At 45.8% G+C, this 25937-nt stretch overlaps 1 protein-coding gene across 2 annotated transcripts in view; it reads left to right on the forward strand.

The window, feature by feature from the left end:
* The first annotated feature begins 4732 nt into the window (after window positions 1-4732).
* The window catches only part of ACY1 (aminoacylase 1), a 30098-nt gene continuing 8893 nt past the window's right edge, over window positions 4733-25937 (forward strand). Inside the window, exons 1-10 of one of the 2 annotated variants that reach the window (XM_068253020.1) lie at window positions 4733-4815; window positions 6496-6580; window positions 12134-12198; window positions 14601-14705; window positions 16253-16347; window positions 16423-16499; window positions 16632-16721; window positions 17401-17457; window positions 20615-20688; window positions 24820-24869. In XM_068253020.1, coding sequence (XP_068109121.1) covers window positions 6496-6580; window positions 12134-12198; window positions 14601-14705; window positions 16253-16347; window positions 16423-16499; window positions 16632-16721; window positions 17401-17457; window positions 20615-20688; window positions 24820-24869 — 698 coding nt within the window. In that variant the 5' untranslated portion in view covers window positions 4733-4815. Of the gene's footprint in view, window positions 4816-6180; window positions 6406-6495; window positions 6581-12133; window positions 12199-14600; window positions 14706-16252; window positions 16348-16422; window positions 16500-16631; window positions 16722-17400; window positions 17458-20614; window positions 20689-24819; window positions 24870-25937 lie in introns of those variants that run through there. The other variant, XM_068253021.1, reaches the window with a different exon arrangement.

Here is a 25937-nt window from a genome sequence, read left to right on the forward strand (position 1 = left end):
GTGAGCTGGGCTCACTGCACACAACAGGTAGTTAGATGCAGTGAGCTGGGTTCACTCAACACAAAGCTAGGTATATGCAGTGATGAGGTGGGTTAAGTAAACGCAACAGGTACTGGGTATATGCAGTACTGGGTAGTACAATGTGCAGCTCCCTGTCACACACACAGGTAGTCACTGAATGTGCTGGGCTGCTGGCAGTGGCACACACACTATGAATTAGCAAGGCTGTGCATGCAACAAAAGTGTCAGTTTGAAACACAGAAAAAAAAAGAGTACAGGATTAGCTCTGAAAAGAGCTGTTGAGGGGTGCTATAAAAGCAATAATAATCAGCCAGGAGCAAGCTAAGCAGCCAAGAACCTAACTAATCTGTCCCATGGAGAACAAGTCTGCAGCAGCTGTCCCTAGTCTGTTTCTAGCAGGCACACGAGTGAGTGTAATGGCCGGCGAGCCTGCCTTATATAAGGGGGGGGGGGGGGGGGGGGGGGGGGGCTCCAGGGCTTAGTGTAGCCTGAATGGCTACAATGTGCCTGCTGACTGGGATGCAGAGGGTCAAAGTTGACCCTCATAGTACATTATGGGGCGAATCGAACTTCCGCAAAAGTTCGCCTGCTGCAGGCGAACACGAACCACCAAAGTTCGCCGGCGAAACGTTCGGCCCATCTCTAAAAGTAGATTGAATATTTTTCTGTCTCTAATCAGTGGCAGCCTATTAAGTGTCCCAGAGTTAAAATACATGGACTTTTGGCCTTTTTCTATCTCTCCCCTGCCCTCAGAAGTTGTATTCTGCCAGGAAAACATTTATGGCTGTAATTTCCTTATCAGTGAGATTTACTATATTCCTAACAATGTACCGACAAGAGAGAAGCTGTCACTTACATGGATGAAAATTAACTCTTTCAGGCAGCAAAAAAACCACAACTGGTTATTAATGTTTTATACTGTACATACACATGTTTACCTCTTCATGTCACATGTCGCCTTGGGTTAGCTTTAAGGACTTTGCAGGGGTTCCCTGGTACTTTTCCCTCTGCAGAGAAGGTATCGGCAGAGGGAGTCTTTAGCGGAAATTGAGCCACAGAGATCAGAAAAGGGGATAGAAGGGGGTGTTAGGTTAGTGTTAGGAGTGGTGATGGTCATGTCTAAGAACACGTGAAAAAATGTGATCAGTTTGGTCAGGTGATAGGTATGTACAGTAGGTCTCTCATTTGCTACACATGATCATGTGCTAGAGCAGCATGTGATCACAGAAAATAAGAGCTCTGCAAATCTATCAGCTGATCAAACAAATCACATGCTTCTCCATGAGTTCTCCTAGACATGACCATTACTAGTTAGGAGAAGGTAGAAAGATGGTTAGTGTGAGAAAAGGGTTAAGTTATTACTTATATTCTACTATCGGTATTGGCTAGCAGCGATGGGCTCACCAGAGCTTATTACAAGTGCTTCAAGCGGACCCAAACCAAACATTTTTTTAATTCAAAAATATTTAGTTGCACCACACTGACACATACAAAGATAACTAAACACTCCTTCAAGCCTATGAGCATTTCAGAGCATGCTTTTCACCCTTCCCTCTCCATAACTAGGGTTATACAGGTGGCAGCCATTAGCAATTCCTCCTTTGCCGAACACCACCTACTCCACCAGTCTGCCGGAATCTGTCCCAGCACAGCACTATGAAAGGAATGTAAAATATTTTATATTTGTCATCATGCAGCTGAAAAAAAAGGCTGCTATTTATTATTATAATTTAGAAAATAGATTTCATCACTTTAAGCACTCGAATTTGTGATTTAAATTAGGTTAATGAGGCTTAATTGCCTCAGGTGTGCAGCGGTGAAACAAGGCATTATTTACCCATAAGTCTGACGTATACCGTGCGCTCCAAAAAGCTTGCACGCGTCCTATTGGATGCGTTGCAAGCCTCACTACAAGCACTTCGTCCTAGGACATGTGCAAACTGTTTGGAGCGCACAGTATACGCCAGACTTATTGGTAAATAAACCCTTGTTTCACTGCCACACACCGGAGGCAATTAAGCCTCATTTAAATCACAAATTCGTAATTTTACCAATATTCTACTAGCGGTTTCCCCTCGCGCCCAAATTACCGTGGCACCCCTTTTCAGCGTACACATAAATCTAATTTTGAACAATTTGCATTAAATATGCACTCAAACCAAATTGCTTACATGCCACTGGTCATCTCTACTTACTACCACTAATAATAATACAGTAATATAATCATCATCATCACAGGCAGAGAAGTGACTAACAAGATTTGTCAATGTCACACTTCTGCATACAGCTGTATCATACCGCCCAAGTTTTTGAGATGAGAAAGAGACACTTAAGCCACACCCCTGATCACACCCCTGTCACACCCCTGATCACGCCCCTGCCACACCCCTAGTCACGACGCATATCATAAAGATTTCATAAGAAAAACATGTTTTGGAATTCAAACCACACTGGTCCTTTCTATCCTGCTTCATTTTCCTTCATATTAACATTTTTAAATTAGTAATATATCAATTTAAAGGAGTTCTTTCGCGAAAAAAGTAGGCAGTTAAAGGGACTCCGAGCTCAGCAAAAAAAGTAAAGTTGTACTCACCAGGGTCTTTCTCCAGCCCAGTGCTGGTCGGGAGGTCCCACGCCGGCGTCCTGGCTCCTCTCCTTCACCCCGCTCCGGTATGGCTGACAGGCCGCAGCCCGGGCGACACTCGGTGGAGTGTCGGGCTGCAGCTTCCGCGTATGACGCGGATTACGTCACACGCCGGCCGCCTCGCGTCATCACGGCGGCCGGCGTGAAAGTACTGCGCATGCGCGCTTTAATCGCGCATGCGCAGTACTTTCACGCCGGCCGCCGTGATGACGCGAGGCGGCCGGCGTGTGACGTAATCCGCGTCATACGCGGAAGCTGCAGCCCGACACTCCACCGAGTGTCGCCCGGGCTGCGGCCTGTCAGCCATACCGGAGCGGGGTGAAGGAGAGGAGCCAGGACGCCGGCGTGGGACCTCCCGACCAGCACTGGGCTGGAGAAAGACCCTGGTGAGTACAACTTTACTTTTTTCGCTGAGCTCGGAGTCCCTTTAAAAAATGTGACAGATGACAGGTTTTGGGCCAGTCCATCTTTTTAAGGGGGATTCTCAGGGCTTTCTTTGTTTTCAACAGCATTTCCTGAACAGCAGTTTAACCACCCTGGCGTTCTATTAAGATCGCCAGGGCGGCTGCGGGAGGGTTTTTTTTAAATAAAAAAAAAACAATTTCATGCAGCCAACTGATCGCCTCCGGCAGCCAAAAGTAACACGGAAGGCCGCAATGAGCGGCCTTCCGTGTTTTGCTTACTTCGTCGCCATGGCGACGAGCGGCGGCGGCGATCAGGCAGCACACGCGGCTGGCAAAGTGCCGGCTGCGTGTGCTGCACTTTATTTCATCAAAATCGGCCCAGCAGGGCCTGAGCGGCACCCTCTGGCGGTAATGGACGAGCTGAGCTCGTCCATACCGCTAAGGTGGTTAACTGCCAAAATAGCAAGATACCAGCCGGCCTCCCTAACCACTTGCACACTATTATGTCAGTTAGATTTTGCAACTGTTGTTCAGGAAATGCTGTTGAAAACAAAGAAAGCCATGAGAATCCCCCTTAAAAAGATGGACTGGCCCAAAACCTGTCATCTGTCACATTTTTTAACTGTCTACTTTTTTCGCGAAAGAACTCCTTTAAAGAGAATCTGTATTGTTAAAATCGCAAAAAAGTAAACATACCAGTGCGTTAGGGGACATCTCCTATTACCCTCTGTCACAATTTCGCCGCTCCTCGCTGCATTAAAAGTGGTTAAAAAACGTTTTAAAAAGTTTGTTTATAAACAAACAAAATGGTCACCAAAACAGGAAGTAGGTTGATGTACAGTATGTCCACACATAGAAAATACATCCATACACAAGCAGGCTGTATACACCCTTCCTTTTGAATCTCAAGAGATCATTTGTGTGTTTCTTTCCCCCTGCAGCTATCTTCCACTGAAGTGTCAGGCTGTTTCTTCCTGCAGAGTGCAGACAGATCTGCCTGTATGTAATTCCTCAGTATGTGAAAGCCCAGCCAGCTCAGAGGAGGATTTATCCAGCTTGTAAAAGATAATAGAACAGAGAGAAGCTGCACTATTCTAAATAATACACAGGTAGTGTGCAGAGAGGGTCATATGCAGGTACCAGCACAGTGTGCAGAGAGGGGCCTGGAGGGGGGAGATGCATCACAGAACCACAACACTGAAGAACTTGGCAGCCTTCCAGACACAGGCTGACAAGTCTGACAAGAGAGAGATAAGTTTATTTATTACAGAGATGGTGATAGTAGAACGTGCTGCAGTAAGCCAGAACACATTAGAATTGCTTTTGGAACTTGTAGGATGATAAAAAACAAGATGCAATTTTTGTTACGGAGTCTCTTTAAAGGATAAGAATAAAGTTTAGGGTCAATCAAATACATTTTTTAGTAAAAAAGATATATATATTTACATAGAAAGAGGGACAAAGTCTCGAAAGAGAAGGGACAAATGAGGAGGAAAGAGGGACAGGGCTCCCAAAGAGGGACTGTCCCTCCAAAAAAGGGTCAGTTGGGAGCTATTGCTGTATTACCTACATCCCTCTGCTCTGCATTTCAGTTTATCCCAGTCTGCAGATGGATGAGCTTTGGATGGATTGGTCAGCCTAGGAGAGTCTGCAGATGGATGAGCTCGGGATGGATTGGTGACGTCTGCCTGGCTGTGTATTTAGAGTTGAGCAGTGGGTGGAGCAGTGATCACTCCGGCTGAAGCAGTGAGTATGGGGTCGGTGACAGTTGTGACACTGGAGGGACGGTTCTGGATTCTCTTTGGGGACAGGGCTGAGCATTGCATTGGAGGAGGTGGCTGGGCTCTGCACAGCTGGGGACACAGTGTGGCAGTTGTCTGAGTTGTGACACTGGGAACTGGTTGTCGGCAGCGACAAGGAAACAACTGTAGGGGGAGGTGGCATTGATCATCGATATTACAGTCTTTTTCTGGATGGGGAACTCTTAAAGTGTGTGGCTGACTGCCTTCCAGGGGCGTAGCAATAGGGGTTGCAGCGGTAGCGACCGCATCGGGGCCCTTGGGCCAGAGGGGCCCCATGGGGCCCTTTCTAAACCAAAGTGTAAGCTGTTTATAGGTCCTGTGGTGGTAATAATCACTTCTATAGAAGCTTTGAATGGTAGTAATCATTAACACACTGTTCCCCATCCCCTTCTTGCACCTCTAATACTGTAGATTTTGTTACGCCGTATCAAGTGTTTTTTATAGAGTGCCTTGGGGGGCCCAATGTAAAACTCGCACCGGGGCCCCGAGCTCCATAGCTACGCCACTGCTGCCTTCATGGGGTGGAGTTGCAAATTTAGGGGTCACATTGATAAAGTACATTGCACTGAGTGGGAGACTAGACATTTCTGTGCAGCCCAGGGATTGAATGACATATAACTACATATATAACTGTATTATGTTGTTTTTTTTAGATAGAAAAGGTCTGAAATGCATTTGCCACAATGTAAAAGTGAATGCAGTAGTTCTGACATGGGGCATACTGGGACTTGTAGTTCTTTAGCGATCAAAGCCAGTTCTGCAGAGGATTCAAAGATCTATTACTGTTATAATCAGAATTAGTTTATTCGCTGAGTGCAATGGAGGTCACACTCAAAAATTATTTGTGGTAGAAGTAAAAAAGAATAAAGCAGGTTGACTATAGGTAGGCAATACAGGCAGCTGTCTAGGGCACAGAGGAGATGTGGACACCTGTGCAGTGCAAGTAACATTTGCAGTGGTGTAGCTAAGGAGCTGTAGGCCCCGATGCAAATTTTACAATGGGGCCCCCCAAGCACTCTATACATAACAATTGATACGACGCACCAAAACCTGCCAATGGCAACTACAGTGTCAGAGGTGCAAGAAGGGGATGGGGAACAGTTTGTTAATGATTACTACTATTCAAAGTATCTACAGAAGTGATTATTATGAGCACAGGACCAATAGAGAGGTAATACTGTAGTTGAGGGAGGGCCCTTCGGGGCCCCTTTGGCCCAAGGGCCCCGATGCGGTTGCAACCTCTGCAACCCCTATTGCTACGCCCTTGAACATTTGTATGTAGCTTAAAATACCATCAACCTATCATGAAAGGGAACATTAGGTTGTATAATGCCCTGGTCACCCTACCTACATGGCTTGCTGGGACTTATAGTTTGACTATGGCTATATGGCTGCAGAGTGTACAGGAGCATTTACATTTATGCTGTGGTCATAGCTTAATGTAGGAATATCAAGGCATGCTGGGACTTGTAGTTCTTTTGCTGCTGATTTCCTCTGCTCTTTTAACATGAGGATTTGATGCTGTCGAGGTTAGGTAAGGGCACCAGTAACTCTCAGTAAACAGTACATTTCATTCTCTCAGCTGTTCTTGGCACAATTTATGTACAGAATGTAATTTTTACAGATGTCAACCTCCGAGGAGGACCCCTCAACTACCCTCTTCCGGGAATATCTGAGAATTCGCAGCGTCCAGCCTGAGCCGGACTACGGTAAGCAGATACTCTATTCTCCCTCCATCCCCCCCAGCTAACCCCAGCTCAACTCCTGCAACCACTTCCCCTGCCCTGCTGCGCAATACTGAACTCTGTACAAAGCAAAGGGCAGAGCTCAGCGCTGGAGAGGAAAGTTCAGGAGGCCTGCCCAGCACTGCCTGGGGAACTGCTGTCATTTACTAACGTTTTCTAGAGATCGAGAGCATCTCTGAACAAGCCTGGCTCTGGTTTATTGAAGATTACATTTCTGCTGTTGCAGTCTTGTATACACACAGCTGCACTGAACACTTTTCTCAGCAAATGTGGCCAGTCCTGCATTTACTAAGGGCTTGTTCAAACCTAGGGCGTTTTTTTGCTATTTTTTTCAGCGCCGGTGATTTTCAAAATCGCCCTAAAAGCGCTTGTGCAATGATACCTTATGGGACTGTTCATATCAGCACGTTTTGTCTGCTTTCTGGTGACGAAAGCACTGCCTGCACCATTTTTGGGGCGATTTTGCTACATTGGAAGGTATAGGAAAAGCGCAGAACACTCACAAAATCGCTTTATGAGGCGATTGCGTTTGCGCTGTTTGTTCCGTGACTATTTCAATGGGAAGTGTTTAGGCAAGGGGCTCTTTAAATCTGGCCAAAAACTAGCTAAAAATCGCAAATCACCCCCAAAAAAGCGCTTACAAAACGCCTGCCCAAAAATGCAGCACGCAGGTGGCCGGGGGGCACTACAAAAAAAAATGCGCCAAAAAATAGAAAACCGCTGGCGTTTTTTATTTTAGATGTACCAAAAGTTTCCAAGTCCACTTGGAAACTTTTGGTCCCAGAGCCTTCTGTCATGCTGCCCCTACGTTTTGGAACTCCTTACCTCAACAGATCAGGACAGCTCCATCCCTGGACGTGTTTAGATCCAGACTGAAAACCTACCTGTTCAGTTTGCCATTTGCAGAAATAGAACTTTTGTTGTGTGAATACTTCATCCTACTAATTACTGAATCTGAGAGAGCCTAAGCGCTTTGAGTCCTATGGGAGAAAAGCGCTATAGAAATGTTATTGTATTGTATTATTGTATATTTTATTATGTAAACAAAGCCTAAAGGAAGAAAAGTCCTTGCTGTGGATGTGGGTTTGTATCTGCAGTATAATACACTGAGCACTACAAGCCAGGTAAGGGTAGCAGACAGGGACATATTTGTACTTCTCACTGCATAAGGCCAGCTGTCAACAATGCCCACCTCCCCCCATCAGGTTCTAGGGTTCTTCTTCACCACAGGTAGTACAAAAGTAATGGGCAACCTCAGATTTCTTGTAACGCGTGTGATTGTGCACTAATAATTAATGCAGATTTACTACGTTTTGCACATTTCATGTCTGTACTTTTTTGCAAAAAAATATTTTTAATCCCCCAACTTCACTTCCTGTTAATCAGGAAGGAGCTGGGCGGGGCAACAGCCAATCTCTCCTTGTGTGCATCACCTGACCCACCCACCTACATGCACCGGCCTACAGGTCAAGACTACTGACCTGGTGAGTGGTGGTGGTGAGAGGGTGAATCTACAAACCCCTACATCCTCCCTCTTCTGAAAGTTCAACTCTTTGTGGCCAGCCCTGTAGCTCAGCAGAGTTTTCTTTCCCTACCCCAGCTCAATGTTTAACAAAGCATTTAGGTTTGGTTCACACTGTGTCGGCTTCCCTGCATTTGGACAGAACGGGCAGCAAACGCAAAATGGATAGGTCAAAAACGTCTATGATTTTTTTGTGAGCCAGTTCACTATTGTAGAAAATTTAATGTAGTGCTGGTGTAAGTGTAAGGCCTTTGGTATTGGCTGATTTAGATCCAGAGTTACAAGTTTTCCTATCGGAAGGTGGGAATTTTTGCTTACTCCTGATGAGTGTTATGAGGCATTTTCATGCCACCTGCAGTATTATTGTTTTATATCTTTTATTTATTCCTTGTATTTTTTATACCACCCACTTACTCAGCAGTGCTTTAGGGCCGGGCCCACGAGAGTTTCTTGCAGCGCTAGCTGATTGCAGAGTGGTCGCAAAGTGCTGCAAGCAGCCTGTTTGGAGCAATTGCATTCAGTGGCTCCAAATCACAATCTCTCCAGGAATCTGGTTTTAAATCTCAGTATTTCGCTAGAAATCGTAAATGAGCTTCGTAGTGGGCCATGGGCCGTACAAAGTAACCGTTCACATTAGTGAAGCTAGCCCTGCACAGATCGATAGCTGTCTCATCCAGCAAATACTCCATTTGCTCCCTGATTGGAAATTGATTAGGGTTTAGTGATCATATCCAATCTACCACCTTGCTCCACTTCATACAGCCAATGCCTCTGCTAGTGTTGTACTACCTGACACAGAACCAACCTATGTAGTCACCAATCTGCAACTTACTGAGAATTGGTTGCTACACTTGATCAAGCATTCAGTCTGTAAACTGACCAAAATCAATCAAAAGTTCATTGATCAGCAATTTAGGTGTCAGAACTTCACACAGATTCTATCACAGTGGTTGAGGCTGCCATAAACTTTGATCTGTTTATGACCACCTCAACTGTCATCCTATATACTAATGGCCCATACTCACGAGGGACTTTTGTCGCCTCAACACGCGGCGCGCGCGTGTTGCGGCGACAGGTCGCCCGTGAGTATGGGCCGTTGCACGCGCGCGCACCCCGAACTGTCGCCCGTCGTTCATGTCGCCATGAAAGTTTCAATCGCATGGCGACAGTCGCCGCCGCACCTCCGCCGCAACTGTCGCTAGTCCGTGTGAGTACGCGGACTAGCGACAGCAACCTCCATTAAAGCATATGGAGCTTCCGGCGGAGGGAGGAGGAACGTCGGCGACAGCTTCCGCCTCGCCGCTGGTCCCTCTTCCGCGTGTGTACGCGGAGGGACCTGGCGAGGAGCTGTCGCCGGCCTGTCGCCCACACGCTCACGTGTGCTGGCGACAGGCAACATTTGCAGCCCGTGAGTACGGGCCATAAAGCAGCCTTTCTCAACCTTTCCATCCTGGAGGAACCCTGCAAATAACTTTTTGATCTCGAGGAACCCCTGCATTTATTTTGCAGGAGGCATGGTTTTTAAAAGTATGTGTGGCTGTTTATTTCACTACCCCCATTACACTGCCACTCATTCTACTGTCTCCTGAGCCCCCAATTCACTGCTTCTTGTTACAGTACCACCCACTATAGTGTGCTTTATTATACTTCCCCCCCCCCCCCCATACGATGGGGGAAAATGCCAAGGAACCCCTGCAGAGTCCTCAAGGAGGGTCCATCTGAAAATGGCACCTGAGAATAATGGCGCACGGTGTTGCCGCTAATCCGTTTGTCACTTATCGCTATTTAGCTCTGTTTCTTTTATTGAAAATTAGCATTAACACACAGAACCTTCTTTGTACCTATCCCTAACCCCTAGACCCCCCCTGGTGGTGCCTAACATTAAGCAACCCCCCCCCTGGTGATGTCTAACCCTAAGACCACCCCCCTGGTGGTGCCTAACCCTAACCACCCCCCTGGTGGTGCCTAACCCTAACCTTACAGTGTTGCATTAAATCCATTCACCGTTTTGCAGTTAAATAAATCTGTAGTTTGGCATATGAACGGCGCTATTGATAAATAATGTTACTGTGTGCCGTTTTTCTTCTTCTTTTTTTTTTTCCCTGTGCGCCATTATTGTGCAGTACTAACGATAAACAGCGATAAGTGTATCTTTTTAACGCGGCGCCATTTTTATGCATAGGCACTGTGCGCCATTAATCACTGACTGGGGTTCCAGGGAACCCTGGTTGAGAGCCTGTAATGATGTATTTGTGCACGGACACACTGTGGCCAGTGGACAGCTAAACTGCAGTTATTGTGGTGATTTTTTACGTGATTTTAATGAACGTGAATGGGAGCAATTTTTAAAAAACACTCAGAAAAGTGCTTATAGTGTTGTTGAGCCCTTACAGGTAGTTTGTGAGGTCTAGAAGGAATCGGAAATGCCTGGAGGAAACCCATGCGAGCACAGAGGTGCTAAATTCACTGCACATTGATTGCTGTGTTTGTTGTCCCCGTTTTATTGCCTGAAGAAGTGGGTCTGCTCCCACTAAACGCGTTGCAGATTTTGGGGTACTATTGAATAAATGTATTCGTTTGATTCGATGACAGACCTTGGTGTCTAATTATTGAGGGGAAGTCCACCACTTTCCCTCCCGGCAATTCTTAACAATTTTATATTAATTTTATTCTGCTGGCGCCTCTGATCACCTACCAGTATACCATGCGAGCACAGAAAGAACACACAAGCAGAACAAATGGGGTCCTTGAGGACTCAGCCACACTACAAGCACTTTTCTGAGTGCAGAAAATGGCAAGGACCACATAAATAGTGCACATCCAGTCACACAAGTAGAAAATGCATACATAGTTCATGTATATTATGAAAGCATTTAGTGATCTGGCTACAGATCATTGATAGAATAAGTACCTTGGGAGCTAACAATCTAGAGAAAATAATGTAACAAGTGTCGAATGTGATGCAGGTGGGGGAAGAAGATGGGGCTTAAACAAGATTGAGAGTGATATGGAGGCTACCATGTGGATTTCCTTTTAAGCAATACTAGTTGCCTGGCAGCCCTGCTGATATATTTGGCTGTAGTAGTGTCTGAATAACACCAGAAACAAGCATGCAGCTAATCTTGTCAGATCTGACAATAATGTCAGAGAAACACCTGATCTGCTGCATGCTTGTTCAGGGGCTATGGCTAAAAGGATTAGAGGCAGAGGATCAGCAGGATAACCAGGCTACTGGTATTGCTTAAAAGGAAATAAATATGACATCGTATTTCAAGAAGGATAGGAGGCGCCCGTGTAGTGTATTTGATGTTCCCTTATACAAGGAGACGTCACTTCGTACAGGATTAGATTATTTTATTGATATATTGCACTTTCAGACAACGCGTTTCACGGCTCAAACCGCTTCCTCAGGTCAAAATAAGGTGCTTAAAAAAAGTAAACAAATAAATAAAACTAATTGGACGCTTGGCGGCATCGTTTAAACTTAAAACATTACAATAAGTAAAATAAAAACACTGGTAGACATAATAAATAAATATAAACATGAATGATAAAAGAATTGTGCAGATGATAAACCCTAGAAAAAAACCTTTTGCTTTATCGGGTTTTTAAGACATAATCAACCAGGTGTGTGTATACATTAGTTGTGACGTATCAGGAAGATCTAACTAATGAATTAAAGAATATATATGTTAAAAAAATGTATATATGTGTGTATCCGGTGTAAATAAGGCGGGGGGGGGGGGGGGGGGGGGGGGCAGGGGAGACAATAAAACAAGGCATGAAAAAAATAGGTGGCCAGGGGACTGAAGATGTGTGAGGGTATGAGAATAGGGGCACTGTGATTAAGTAAGGTTGCAATATAGAGGGGAAGGCACGGAAGGATAGATGGGGATGTTCTCTGAAAGATATACACTAGTGCTGCTGTTTACTAATTATGAAAACTGTCTGTCCTGGTATCTGATCCTTCATGACTCCTTCCTCCTGTGTTACAGATGGCATTGTACGCTTCCTCTTTAGGGTGGCAGAAGAGATCGGGCTGGAGTGCAGGAAGTTGGAGGTCAGTATGATGTGAAAAAAAATTCTATTTCCCTAAATTAATTCCAAGTCACAGTTAGGGCAACAGTTTCCAGCAGTGGCGTAGCAATAGGGGGTGCAGAGGTTGTGAACGCATCGGGCCCTTGGGCCAGAGGGGCCCCAATGGGCCCTCCCTCAACTACAGTATTAGATCTCTGTTTATCCTATGCTCATAATAATCACTTCTATTGATACTTTTAGTAGTAATCATTAACAAACTGTTCCCCATCTTCTTCTTGCACCTCTGACACTGTATTTGCCATTGGCAGGTTTTGGTGCACCATATCAATTGTTACATATAGTGTTTGGGGGGGCCGCATTGTAAAACTTGCATCAGGGCTCATAGCTCCATAGCTACGCCACTGGTTTCCAGAATGAATGTTGTACAGACTTGCTGCTCAGCTATTCTGCTCTGAGCAGCCTAGTCTGTCATGACTAGGGCCGGCTGTACTAATGCTGCCTACCTCTTATTCTCTCACACCCAGCCTCCAGCATTTGTATGTACTTTTGAATCAGTTTTAAAATAAGATACTTACCTCTGTAGTGGAAGGTCTCTGGATGATCCCGAGGCTTCTCGCACCTCACCATTCCATCGAAGGGTTCTCAACTTATTCCACTGGAATCAGTGGAGCCCCTGATGAGTGCAGATGCATGAAACGCGTAGGGGGGAGACTAGAGCGTGAGGAAGAACCAGAGTTCCATACAGAGCGGAGGTCAGGTATCCAACTGAGCGCTAATCCGGAGTAGCGCATGTGGGAGAGCCCAGACACAAAACCCTTTGCCTGTAATAGGACTGAAACATTTGAAAGTTCTTTGACCATTTTATTAACCTCTTGAGGACCCACCCTTTACCCCCCCCCCCCCCCCTTAAGGACCAGCGCTGTTTTAGCTGATCTGTGCTGGGTGGGCTGTGCAGCCCCCAGCACAGATCAGTGTGCAGGCAGAGCGACCAGATCACCCCCCTTTTTTCCCCACTAGGGGGATGATGTGCTGGGGGGGTCTGATTGCTCCTGCCTGATGGGTGTTGCGGGGGGACACCTCAAAGCCCCCCTCCGCGGCGAGATTCCCCCCTCCCTCTCCTCCCTGTCCCCCCCTGGTGATCTGGGCTGCACAGGACGCTATCCGTCCTGTGCAGCCAGTGACAGGCTGTCCCCTGTCACATGGCGGCGATCCCCGGCCGCTGATTGGCCGGGGATCGCCGATCTGCCTTACGGCGCTGCTGCGCAGCAGCGCCGTACAATGTAAACAAAGCGGATTATTTCCGCTTGTGTTTACATTTAGCCTGCAAGCCGCGATCGGCGGCCCGCAGGCTATTCACGGAGCCCCCCGCCGTGAATTGACAGGAAGCGTGCGAGCGGCTGCTTCCTGATTAATTAGCCTGCAGCCGGCGACGCAGAACTGCGTCGCTGGTCCTGCAGCTGCCACTTTGCCGACGTGCGGTATGAGTGCGCGGTCGGCAAGTGGTTAAACTTTTTTTTTCAACGGTTTTACACTATGGAGTGTTGTATGTTCATTTGAGGTACTGTGGGAGCTTTGATTTGGCTGAGCTGTTCCTCTGTGGTGGGGGGACAGCATTCTAGTGTGCACTCTGTAACACATCCTCTGTAGTAGGGGAATGTAAAATACTGTTTCTGTGATGTTGGCTAAAGTGGAAGAAAATTGCACCTGCTGGAGTAGATAGCACAGCCTGGGAGGGGGGCTGCAACCCTCCAAAGCGTTACTGACTCCTGTTGTGAGATTTAGTGGAGCTGGTGAGTGAGCCATTTCTGACTATAAGTTATCGGTGATTGGAATATTATGTTGAGAAAGCCTGCATACTGCTGATTATTCAATCAATTTGGAAGTTTGGAAGCGCTGCTGTTTCTAATTTGTTTAGATGTGTCAGATTTAGTGGTCTGTACAGTAGAGCGCCAAGAGTATTGCATAGATTGCATAAGTTGAAAGTTTTAGCAGCGCGGTGTTGATTGGACTTTAATATACGGGTAGAACGCAGCAAAGCATCTCCTCTCTTTCTGCCAAGTAAAGGGGCGTTCAGTCACAGACTACCTTGTAAAATGTGTGTATAGTGTAAAATATAACCACAAGTGCTGGAAAGAAAGGGTGAAACTGAAAAGCAAGCAAACAACCCTTGTGACTCGAGGATGCAAATAAATGCAACCCTGGAAAATTATTGCGATCACCATATTGGCGCTAGTCAGGCTGCACATTCTGTAGAAGGAAAAACAAAGGTCAGAAAGGACTGTTGAGGTGTGTTATATCCCTGCATTACTGTTTATTATGATGTTCCACTTTTTACATCTTTTTTTTCATATTTTTATTTTCATTGTGCTGTTTTGATCACAAGCATCTGCTAACTGGTCTTCTGTTTGCTTGTTTGTTTTTCAGCTGGGCCCAGGGAAGCCTATTGTCACCCTCACCTGGAAGGGGACGCAGCCTCAGCTCAAGTCCATTGTCCTGAATTCTCACACGGATGTGGTTCCTGTGTTTGAGGTGAGGGCTCTGGAGAAAGTCGGAGGACCGTGAGCGGAATTCCAGAATCGCTCTATCCAGTGCCGTTTATTGTGCGTAGAATCATTCACTGGTCTCTTCTCTGTGGAGTCTCACTCCTCCAATGACGCCACCTCTGTAATGTTTCAATAATGGCCTACTGACGTCTCACCACGTTAGAGAGCCACCCTTCACTCCCCTGCCACTCATTCTCTCCCACTTTTCCTACAGCATTATTCATAATTTAACAAACTAAAGGATTTTTATCTTTTCTATTTAAAGGAAATTCCAAACTGCCCCAAATGAGTATTTACCAAGGTAGGGGAAGCCTCTAGATAATACAAAGGCTGCCCCGGTCTTCCTGGCCTCCTGCACCCCCCCCCCCCCCCCCCATCACCACCTCCAAGGGACCAGACAGGCAGCCAGTTGCCAAACATTCCTGCCACCCCTCCCACCATGTAGAGTAGCGCAAGGAGCGTTATATTTACTTTCTTCCAGCACAGCGGATCACCATGCATCGCAGCAGCAGCACTTTCTGCTGCCTTCACCAAGCTCCCGGTCACATGACTCACATTGGTCATGTGATAGGGAGCCGGTGAATGGCAGCACTGGTGCACTAAGATTCACAGCTATGGAAGTAGGTAAATATAATGCTTCCCCACGCTACTTTGCATGCAGATGGGAGGAGGAGGGGGCTATGGTTACACTCATGCCTGCTCCTAACTGCGCCGTTTTGTATGATTCAGTAAATCTCCAAGCAAGCAATGCAGATTCTACAGTGTGCAGATTATTTGTTTCTTCCTTTGGTATGGGGCAGATGGCCTTGGCTCTATGCACCTGATGGGTATATGCTTCTGGAGGTGGTCAGATAGAGCGGCTGTTGTTGTTGTGATAGGAGTAGAAACCAACATTGCTTGACATCTTTTGTGTTCTGAGAAGCTTTTCTGCTTGTCACATTTGTAAAGACAAGTTATCTTAGTTACTCAAGCTCTTCTGTCAGCTCAAACCAGTTTGGCCAATTTACGGTGTCCTTAAGCAGCACTACAGCTTAGTGAATGCTTTTATGCACCATTTAGGACCCTTTCACATAGGCAGCTGACAGGCTGTGAGTTCACCGCCTGTCAGCTGCTCTTTTGCACCGGCCGTTCACTTGGTAGTGCTTGGTACTGACACTACACGGGCAGCCCTCCCCATGGACACGCTCAGACTTGAGATGTTGCGGTTCTCTGCCACCCTGTAACACCACCGTGCATCAGTGCTTGATGCACATAGTGTTACAACTGCTGCAATGTGGCTGCATTTAAATTGCACCTGAATTGCACTGGCGGGCTGCAGACTGGAGTCTGATCTGCTCGGCAAATGCACAGTTCAGACGGCCATCTGTCAGAGGCCTTAGACCAAACGTTAGATATTTGTAATGGCAACTTTAGGTTTTCAGTTCTGACCTCTCACCAGTGGTGTCCCTGAGACTTCCCAGGTTACGACCAAGAAAGATGTTTTGTTTTTTGTAACATTTGATATAAATAAAAATGTCCCTTGTTGTCTTTCAGGAATTTTGGACTAATCCTCCATTTTCAGCCCACAAAGATAAAGATGGGAATATCTATGCAAGGGGAACGCAGGACATGAAATCAGTGACCATCCAGTAAGTCTGAAGCTCTGGTGATGGTGAATGGGAAAACGTCTCTCCTGTTTCTAAATGTTTTTGTGTCCTATGAAGGTACCTGGAAGCTATTCGCAGGCTGAAGGCCAAGGGACATAAGTTCCCACGCACCATCCACCTGACAATGGTTCCAGGTAAGAGATGTTGCTGGAGGGGTCCTATTTCAGGCACACTTCCTGTTACCCTTCAGCACAGAACACTGGCCATACTGTAATACTGTAAAGCAAGACCATGTACTGACACTTTTTTTTTTTTTTTACTGACAGATGAAGAAATAGGCGGGCATGAAGGAATGGAAATATTTGTACATCACCCTGAATTTCGTGCACTGAATCCTGGAATTACACTAGATGAAGGTGTGTAAGTCCTCCTGCGTATAGATGTCTTTCTCCTATTATTCTATCTTAAATTCCTACCCTCACCTCCAGTGGTGTAGCTATAGTGCAAATGGAAATTTTACATTCCAACCCCACTCCCCATAACTACAATTCATGGGCTTTCCACAATGTTCACATCCCTGCCTCTGCTTCCCCTTGGTGCCCTTCACGGCCTGTAGACCCATCTCACAAGGATCATGAAACAAGTGTGGACATTGTAATCCTCACAACTACAACAAGTGTAGCCACAAAAACACCTGATCTGAAATATAGTCCTCTGTATTATGCAGGAGAACAGAGGCGCTAAAAGGAAGCTAAATGAGCTTAAAAAAAAAAAATTCTTGGTAAATAGGAGGTAGTGGTGGACTTACCTCCTCCTCCAAGTAGACACACAACGACTGTAGTAAAGACAGTCAATATATTTTATTTATGAACTCCCAAATATGCAACGTGTTTCGCAGGTTTGATCCCGCTTCATCAGGCAATAACAACGGAGCAATAGCATATGTGGTCAGTAGAAAAGCCAGGCACCTCTGTATGCTCATCTCTCTTATGTTTCCCCTCTGTTCTACCCCCCCCCCCCCCCTTTTTCCCCTCTTTCTTGATCTTCTTCCTCTTTATGTCATCATTGAATGCATTTTTTTTTTGTTTTGTTTAGGTCTTGCAAACCCCAAAGAAGAATTCAGTGTGTTTTATGGAGAGAAGTGCGTATGGTGTAAGTCTATTTTTTTCGTTTGCAGCCAATCCATGAAAAAACAAAAAGGCCTTAAAGTCCATACTAGCAACTTAAATATTTGCCAGGATGGCTGAGCTGCTTGAGAACCACTTACGACTACTGGGGATGGTCAAACATGCAATTGTGGATTCAGGATTATGCATAGTTACGCAGCTTGAAAATGGACCAATTGAAATCCACCATGGCGGGATTTGATTGGTCCATATTCAAGCTGCATACATTTTCTTACAAAATTTACATAATCCGGCATCCACTCTGAATAATTTGCATCTCGCTGACCATGCCTATCTACTAGCAGCTGTAAAGCTTTTTTAACACTACGCACATTGCTATGAGATAAAATCGCAATGCAAAGGAGAAGAAAAGTCGTATTGCGTTGAGCTGCGACCATACAGTAAGTCATACAATGAAAATATGCCTCGTTGCCACTGTTAATACGCACATTGAACTGCATGCTGTGTGTTACCCTGACGGTACATGCCACACCACAATCACAGTGATAGCCCCATAAGAATATCATTGCATGAAGTTGTGATGCTATGAAATGTTCCATTGTGATGCAATGATGTTGTCTTAAGCATTTACAATTGAAAAAGTACTAGCAAAATTATTTTGATTATTTTCTTGTTTGCTGGTGGTTTAACCACTTCACTACCACAGGTTTTTTCCCCTTCAAAACCAGAGCAATTTTCATTCTCCAATAACTTTATTACTACTTATCACACTGAAATGATCTATATATTTTTTTTGCGGGACAAACTAGGCTTTCTTTGGGCTGTACTTTTTGCTAAGAATTATTTTACTTTATATGCATTTTGCAGGGAAGAAGAAAAGAAAAACTGGAAAAAAATATCACCATTTCTCAGCTTTCAGCCATTGTAGTTTAAAAATAAAATGTGCCATTGTTGATATAATAGACACATTTTATTTGCCCATTTGTCCTGGTGATTACAGTGTTTAAATTGTGTCACTAGTACAATGTCTGGCGATATTTTATTTGGAAATAAAGGTGTATTTTTTTCAGTTTTAGTGTTTTTTTTTGTTTGTTTTTTTTTTAACAATAATTGCAAGCCTTTATTTACAAAAGCGATAGTAATATACACTCATGACATACGGTACATATTAAAGTCATGCAGGTAACTTTTTTTTTTTATGTATTTTTTTTTTTTTAATTTTGATAACTATGGAGTAGGGGTGGAAGGAGCTAAAAATAATAAAAATCTATATCATTTTTCTCTGTCAAAATGTATTTTGTTGTATTTGGGTGTAGTTTTACGTTTTGGCCACAAGATGGCGCTACACTAACTCAGTGTTCTAAAAATAGAAAATGGAACCAAAGTGTTACAGGTGGTGTTTGCAGTGGGGTTCTTTTTGAATCAGAGCCACCAGAGGCTCTGATTCATCACAGGCACAGAGATTGGGTTTGAGAACAGCTGTTTCTCATTACCCGATCACGGAGGGACAGGATTGCAGCGAATGCGAATGGGTGAGATGCGCCGAGCGGTGGTAAGTAAACAGAGATGCTTATCTATGCTCCTGTGGGACGTAGATAAGCGTGGCAAGAGTAGGGATATGGTTAAAATGCATTTTTTGACAAGGGCACATATGCAATTAATTTTTTTGCTTTGTTTTCTCCAAGTACATATTTTCACACCTTATCAATAAAATACTTTTTTAAACCCCCAGCACGGGAGAAAATACACAAATTTTTTTCCGACTACTTTTGGTGCTTTTTTTTTTTTTTTTTTTGAAATGCTGAAAAATTATTTTAAAGGGAAGGTTCAAGCAAAATAAAAAAATGAGTTTCACTTACCTGGGGCTTCTACCAGCCCCATGCAGCCATCCTGTGCCCTCGGAGTCACTCACTGCTGCTCCAGTCCCCCACTGGCAGCTTGCCGACCTCGGAGGCCGCATTGCGTACATTTTTATGCATTCCCACTAATGCAGGAACATTAACGCATACATTTTTACGCATTACTGGTTCAATGCGTAAAAATTTACACATTGAACCAGTAATGCGTAAAAATGTATGTGTTAATGTTCCTGCACTAGCGGGAATGCGTAAAAATGTACGCAATGCGACCCGCCGACCTCCCAGGTCGGCATGCTGCCAGCGGGGGAATGGAGCAGCAATGAGTGACTACGAGGGCACAGGATGGCTGCATGAGGCTGGTAGAAGGCCCAGGTAAGTGAAACTCATTTTTTTATTTTGCTTGGACCTTCCCTTTAAAATGCATCTTAACTGAGAAAGATATATATTGATCATTCCTTTTAAACAATACCAGTTGCCTGGCAGACCTGTTGATCTCTTTGGCTGCAGTAGTGGCTGAATCACACACCTGACACAAGCATGGAGCTAATCCAATCTGACTTCAGTCAGAGCACCTGATCTGCAGGCTTGATGAGGGGCTGTGGCTAAACGTATTAGAGGCACAGGATCAGCAGGAGAGTCAGGCAATTGGTATTTTTTTTTTTAATAAAAAAATCCATATCCTTCTCAGTTTAGGTTCCGTTTAAAGAGATGATGACAAATTATCACCTAGTAGAAAACTCAGGAGAAAATGTTAATTGTGAATGGGGCCTCAAGGTTTGACCCATTTAGAAGTGATGTTAAAATTATGGGTGGACACAGGCTAAAGGTGCGTACACACATGCGACTATAGTCGTTTGAAACGATCGTTCCCCGATCATTTCAAACGACGATCGTTTAAAAGGAAGCAGCCAACGACCATTAAGTCTAACGACGGACGAGCTAGATCGTTAAAAACGAACGATCTAGCTTGGTGGATTTTTTCCAACGACGATCGTTTGCAAAATTAGTACATCGTTGGAAACGGTCGTTCATGGCAGGCAAGACATGCGCATTTCGCTATTTCTCCTTGGAACTTTTCATTTTTATGCGCAAGCGCAATGGTTGCTTTACGTGATGTAACGTTCGTTCTAACGATCTGATCGTTACACACCTTTAAAAGCTAACTTTACTTAGGTCGTTCTTTCCTCAATTAAAAGTTCGTTCGTCGTTCACAACGAACGATCGTTGTCGTATTTGTGTACGTAGCTTTAGTCTTGCAAAGCCAATTGTATATCTGTAGATCTTCAAATCCGGTATAAGAAAATATTTTTTTCTGATTGGCAGGGATAACCGTATATTGTAAGGGAGACCCTGGACACGGCTCTCGCTTCGTAGAGAACACGGCCGCCTGTAAACTGGTGAGTTTGTTTCATGTTCTTGTATAATGGGCATCTGGCTCTCTGCCTCACTGAATAAGCCCAGCAGAATTCAGCGGATGTAAAGCTACGTACTCCCCACCCGATGGGTCCAGCGATGTCCCCTTGAAGATGGTCGTTAAGCATCGCCTCTTCCTGCTCAGAACATCACGCGACTACATGACGGGCATGAACGGGAACTAAGCAATTGTGGTACTTTGCGCAGAGTCCTCAGAGATCTTAACGATCCAATCTGCCGTGTCCGTCTTTCAACCACACGCAATCGCTGCAGGGGGGGGCAACATCATTTAACATTATGTTGTGGGTAACATCGTCGCAAATATCGCCTTTTGGGTACTAGGCTTAACAGAATCCATCTGATGGTGAAGCTGCCTGATTGCTCAGCATCACTGCCCTAAAGTGGCAATCCCAAACTCCATATGCTTGCATGTGACAAAACTGTTTACAAAAAAAATAAACAAGAACCCCCTTTCCATTCTAATGTGTAGAAACCTCCCATCCTGATCACTTGTAAACATGGTGATCATTTTACAAACTGCGAGAAACCATATAAGAAAGCTTTGGCTATCTATAAAGTGTCAATCGGGCTGTTCGCCTCTTTAGAAATCTGGTGATTACCACTTACAGTGATAGTTGTGAGTGTGCATCTTATATAGACTCGTGATCATTAAAGCAGCAGGGACAGCCATGCTATCCCAGGAACAAAAAAAAAACCATGTAGGTAGAACAAGTATTTAACCACTTCAGCCTTCAGTCGTTTTCACTTTATGCATCCGAGCAATGTTCACCTCCCATTCATTAGCCTATAACTTTATCACTACTTATCACAATGAACTGATCTATATCTTGTTTTTTTCCGCCGCCAATTAGGCTTTCTTTAGGTGGTACATTTTGCTATGAGCTACTTTACTGTAAATGCATTTTAACAGGAAGTATAAGAAAAAAAAATCATCATTTCTCAGTTTTCGGCCATTTATAGTTTTAAAATAATACATGCCTCCATAGTTAAAACCCATGTATTGTATTTGCCTAATAGTCCCGGGTATTACACCATTTAAATGATGTCCCTATCACAATGTATGGCGACAATATTTTATTTGGAAATAAAAGTGCATTTTTTTTCCGATTTGCATCCATCACTATTTTAAAAGCTTGTAATAAAAAAAAAATAGAAATATTTCATCTTTACATGAATATTTAAAAAGTTTAGACCCTTAGGTAAATATTTACTTTTTAATTTTTTTTTTTATTTTATTAAACATTTTATTTGGGTATTTTTGGGAGGGTGGGATGTAAATAGTAATTTTTTTATGTAAATATGTGTTTATTTTTATTTTTTTTTACATGTGGATGTAGTTTTACTTTTTACTCAAACCTTGAGTTTGTTTACATGACGTCACTCTAAGCGTAACATGTATGCTTAGGGGGACATAAGAGCCAGAAAAAGCGAGGCTCCCGAGAGAAGCGGTCGCTTTTTCTGCCGGTGAAAGGAATCCATGATCGGGCTCCATGTCCCGATTCATTGATTCCTGGGCCAACGATCCGTGGCCGGGGAGCGCGCGTGATCAGGAGCGCACATGGTCTTCTGGACGTAGCTTCTACGTCCAGAAGGTTTAAATCAGTGGTGCCCAACCTTTTTTGGCCCGAGGGCCGAACTTTAAATCAAGAAAAATCTCGAGGGCCGGAACACATGCATACAAATTTTCGATGTAAAACTTTTAAACGTTTTTCTAGTAACAGTTAACATGGTGTTTGGAAATGGAAAGAAAACGACAATATAATAATTGTTGTACTCACCATTTGATGCACATTTTTGTTTAATGAGAAGTTTGCGGCTGTTTTTCAGAAACCAATTTCTGGATATTTGGCTCCAAATTTGTAACATTTATTCTTAATACAGAATGAAGATGATCATCTGTGATGCGAGAACGTGAGCCAGTTTCTGTGTGGGGCTGAGGGGGCTGCCCGCTCTGTGTGGGGCTGAGGGGGCTGCCCGCTCTGTGTGGGGCTGAGGGGGCTGCCCGCTCTGTGTGGGGCTGAGGGGGCTGCCCGCTCTGTGTGGGGCTGAGGGGGCTGCCCGCTCTGTGTGGGGCTGAGGGGGCTGCCCTGTCTGTGTGGGGCTGAGGGGGCTGCCCTGTCTGTGTGGGGCTGAGGGGGCTGCCCTGTCTGTGTGGGGCTGAGGAGGCTGCCCTGTCTGTGTGGGGCTGAGGAGGTTGCCCTGTCTGTGTGGGGCTGAGGAGGAGGCTGCCCTGTCTGTGTGGGGCTGAGGAGGAGGCTGCCATGTCTGTGTGGGGCTGAGGAGGCTGCCCTGTCTGTGTGGGGCTGAGGAGGAGGCTGCCCTGTCTGTGTGGGGCTGAGGAAGCTGCCCTGTCTGTGTGGGGCTGACCTGCCTGTGTGGGGCTGAGTGGGCTGCCCTGTCTGTGTGGGGCTGACCTGCCTGTGTGGGGCTGAGGAGGCTGCCCTGTCTGTGTGGGGCTGACCTGCCTGTGTGGGGCTGAGTGGGCTGCCCTGTCTGTGTGGGGCTGAGGAGGCTGCCCTGTCTGTGTGGGGCTGAGGAGGCTGCCCTGTCTGTGTGGGGCTGAGGAGGCTGCCCTGTCTGTGTGGGGCTGAGTGGGCTGCCCTGTCTGTGTGGGGCTGAGTGGGCTGCCCTGTCTGTGTGGGGCTGACTTGCCTGTGTGGGGCTGAGGAGGCTGCCCTGTCTGTGTGGGGCTGACCTGCCTGTGTGGGGCTGACCTGCCTGTGTGGGGCTGAGTGGGCTGCCCTGTCTGTGTGGGGCTGAGTGGGCTGCCCTGTCTGTGTGGGGCTGAGGAGGCTGCCCTGTCTGTGTGGGGCTGAGGAGGCTGCCCTGTCTGTGTGGGGCTGAGTGGGCTGCCCTGTCTGTGTGGGGCTGACCTGCCTGTGTGGGGCTGAGTGGGCTGCCCTGTCTGTGTGGGGCTGAGGAGGCTGCCCTGTCTGTGTGGGGCTGAGGAGGCTGCCCTGTCTGTGTGGGGCTGAGGAGGCTGCCCTGTCTGTGTGGGGCTGAGGAGGCTGCCCGCGGAGGGGTAGAGGATCGGGTGGTATTGCGTAGTTAAGTATCGGCGTAGTCCCGCGCATACATGAGAATGTGCTGGTATTCAGCCCCGGGTAGCGCTGGGATAGTTAGAAAGCCTCGCTCATTGGTTAGTGCAGGAACCTTCCTCCAATAGGAATCAGCCTAATTCCTATTGGAGGAAGGCTCCTGCACTAACCAATGAGCGAGGCTTTCTAACTATCCCAGCACTACCCGGGGCTGAATACCAGCGTGTATGCGCGGGACTACGCCGATACTTTACTACGCAATACCACCCGATCCTCTACCCCTCCGCGGGCAGCCTCCTCAGTCTCCCCCAGCCTCCCCCTCCGCAGGACACCGCCGCGCGGGCCACAGAAACTGGCCTCGCGGGCCACAAATGTCCCGCGGGCCGTAGGTTAGGCACAGCTGGCTTAAATGGTTAATCTACTTATGTGTGTTGTACTGTCCACATTTTGATTTCAGTTAATTTTATATAGTAAATAAAGAGAAAATCAATACAGGCATTTTCCATCTTTACTGCCAATCCTGATGTAATTTCCTCCCTTACACTCCCCCCCCCCCCTCCTAGAAACTGCATATCTAGCTTGTTTTGTAAACACATGAGTACAGCATAGATTGTATTTCAGCAGCTTCTGCAGAGAGGTGAGGTGTATTTCCCTTCTCAGCCTCATGTCACACTGAACTGCCCTCAGGAATATGGGAGGGGAGATGACTAGTTTCCCTCTCCCCGGCAGTGTAACAGAATAAAGCCAGGCTGACTGAGATAAGATTCATTACAGCAGACACATTTATGATCATACTGGAATGCAGGGTCAGGATGTAGACTACATAAGAAACATAGTGCAGTGGGTAAATGGAATTTGATTTAATGGTTGACAATCCCGCTTTAAAGCCAATCCCCAAGAAGTTGAGGTTGGGGGTGTGGCCTCATTTTAACGTTCACAGCCAGCAGCAAATAGTCTACAACTACCCCTTACTGTTTTAGTGAAAAAGTTTGCTTGTCTGTATTGGAGTTACTTTCACTTTCACTCATATAATTTTTTTTTTCTCCCCTATTTTAGCGTTCAATTATTAACCATTTTCTGGATCTCAGAGAAAAGGAGAAGAAAAGGTAAAGTTGTTTTGTGTTTTTTTTTTTTTTGTGCCTAGCAGATGTGACTGCATCAGGTCATGTGATGGTTAGGGGGCATCATGTCTGCTCCAAGTCACATGACCATCAAAGAGGCCATTTTTATCTAGCTGAACTAGTCTGAAGCGGCCCTTAAAAACAGAAGTAGGTACTTGCCTAAGGAGAGGGAAGGCTTTGGATCCTATGGAGCAGGGGTGTCAAACTCCAATCACCTGAGGGGCCAAAATCTAAAACCTGGTCTAAGTCAAGGGCCAAATTGTTTGTTTAATAATAATAAATGTTAAATATTAATAGTCTCAAAGTGAACCGTGTGTGTGTTGGTGGTGGGGGGTTAGTAGAGGATGGATCCCTGCTCCTCCCCCTTCTGCAGAGTGGTGCAGTGGAGCAGTTTCATATTTACCTGCTGCAATGCTGCATCAGGCCTCCTGTGATCTTCCTGACAGACACTATCCTGCATACCTCTGGCTCTGTATGTATGTCACATAATCAGGAGCTGGAGGTGAGGAAGTATAGAGTGTGCAGCTGCTGAGAAGAACAGAAGAGACACAACGCATTGCTCCGCTGCACAACTATGTGGGGAGATGCTGCCTTTGGGTGGTAAGGTATGTCTGTGTTTTACCAGCTACATGGTTTATTTGGAGCCAAAGGGCATCCTAATTTCATGTTGGGGGATCTGTGGGTTGTTGCTGCAGCTAGGCTCAAACTGACAAATATTTCAACCAGAAACACTGTCATCCTCTGGATGGGAAGGCAGTGTTCATCTTTTACAGTTTACAGTGATGCACATTTGCAGCTCTTGAGGGCCACATAAAATGGGAAGGAGAGCCGGATTTGTCCCGCAGGCCTTGACACCTGTGCCATAGAGCCCCCCCGATCCTCTCCATGCCCTCATTCCACTGCTGTCCCCTAATGACGTTATGCGCCTTCAACACTCCTCAGCAGCCTTCAGAAGTACTCATGTCACAGAGTACTTGCCGAAGACAGGGGCATCTGTACCGCACACCGCACAGACTGGTGCACATGCAAGATGGATCTTCTCGTCTTTGGAAG

This window comes from Hyperolius riggenbachi, chromosome 9, assembly GCF_040937935.1.
Source record: "Hyperolius riggenbachi isolate aHypRig1 chromosome 9, aHypRig1.pri, whole genome shotgun sequence".
Classification (NCBI taxonomy): Eukaryota; Metazoa; Chordata; class Amphibia; order Anura; family Hyperoliidae; genus Hyperolius; species Hyperolius riggenbachi.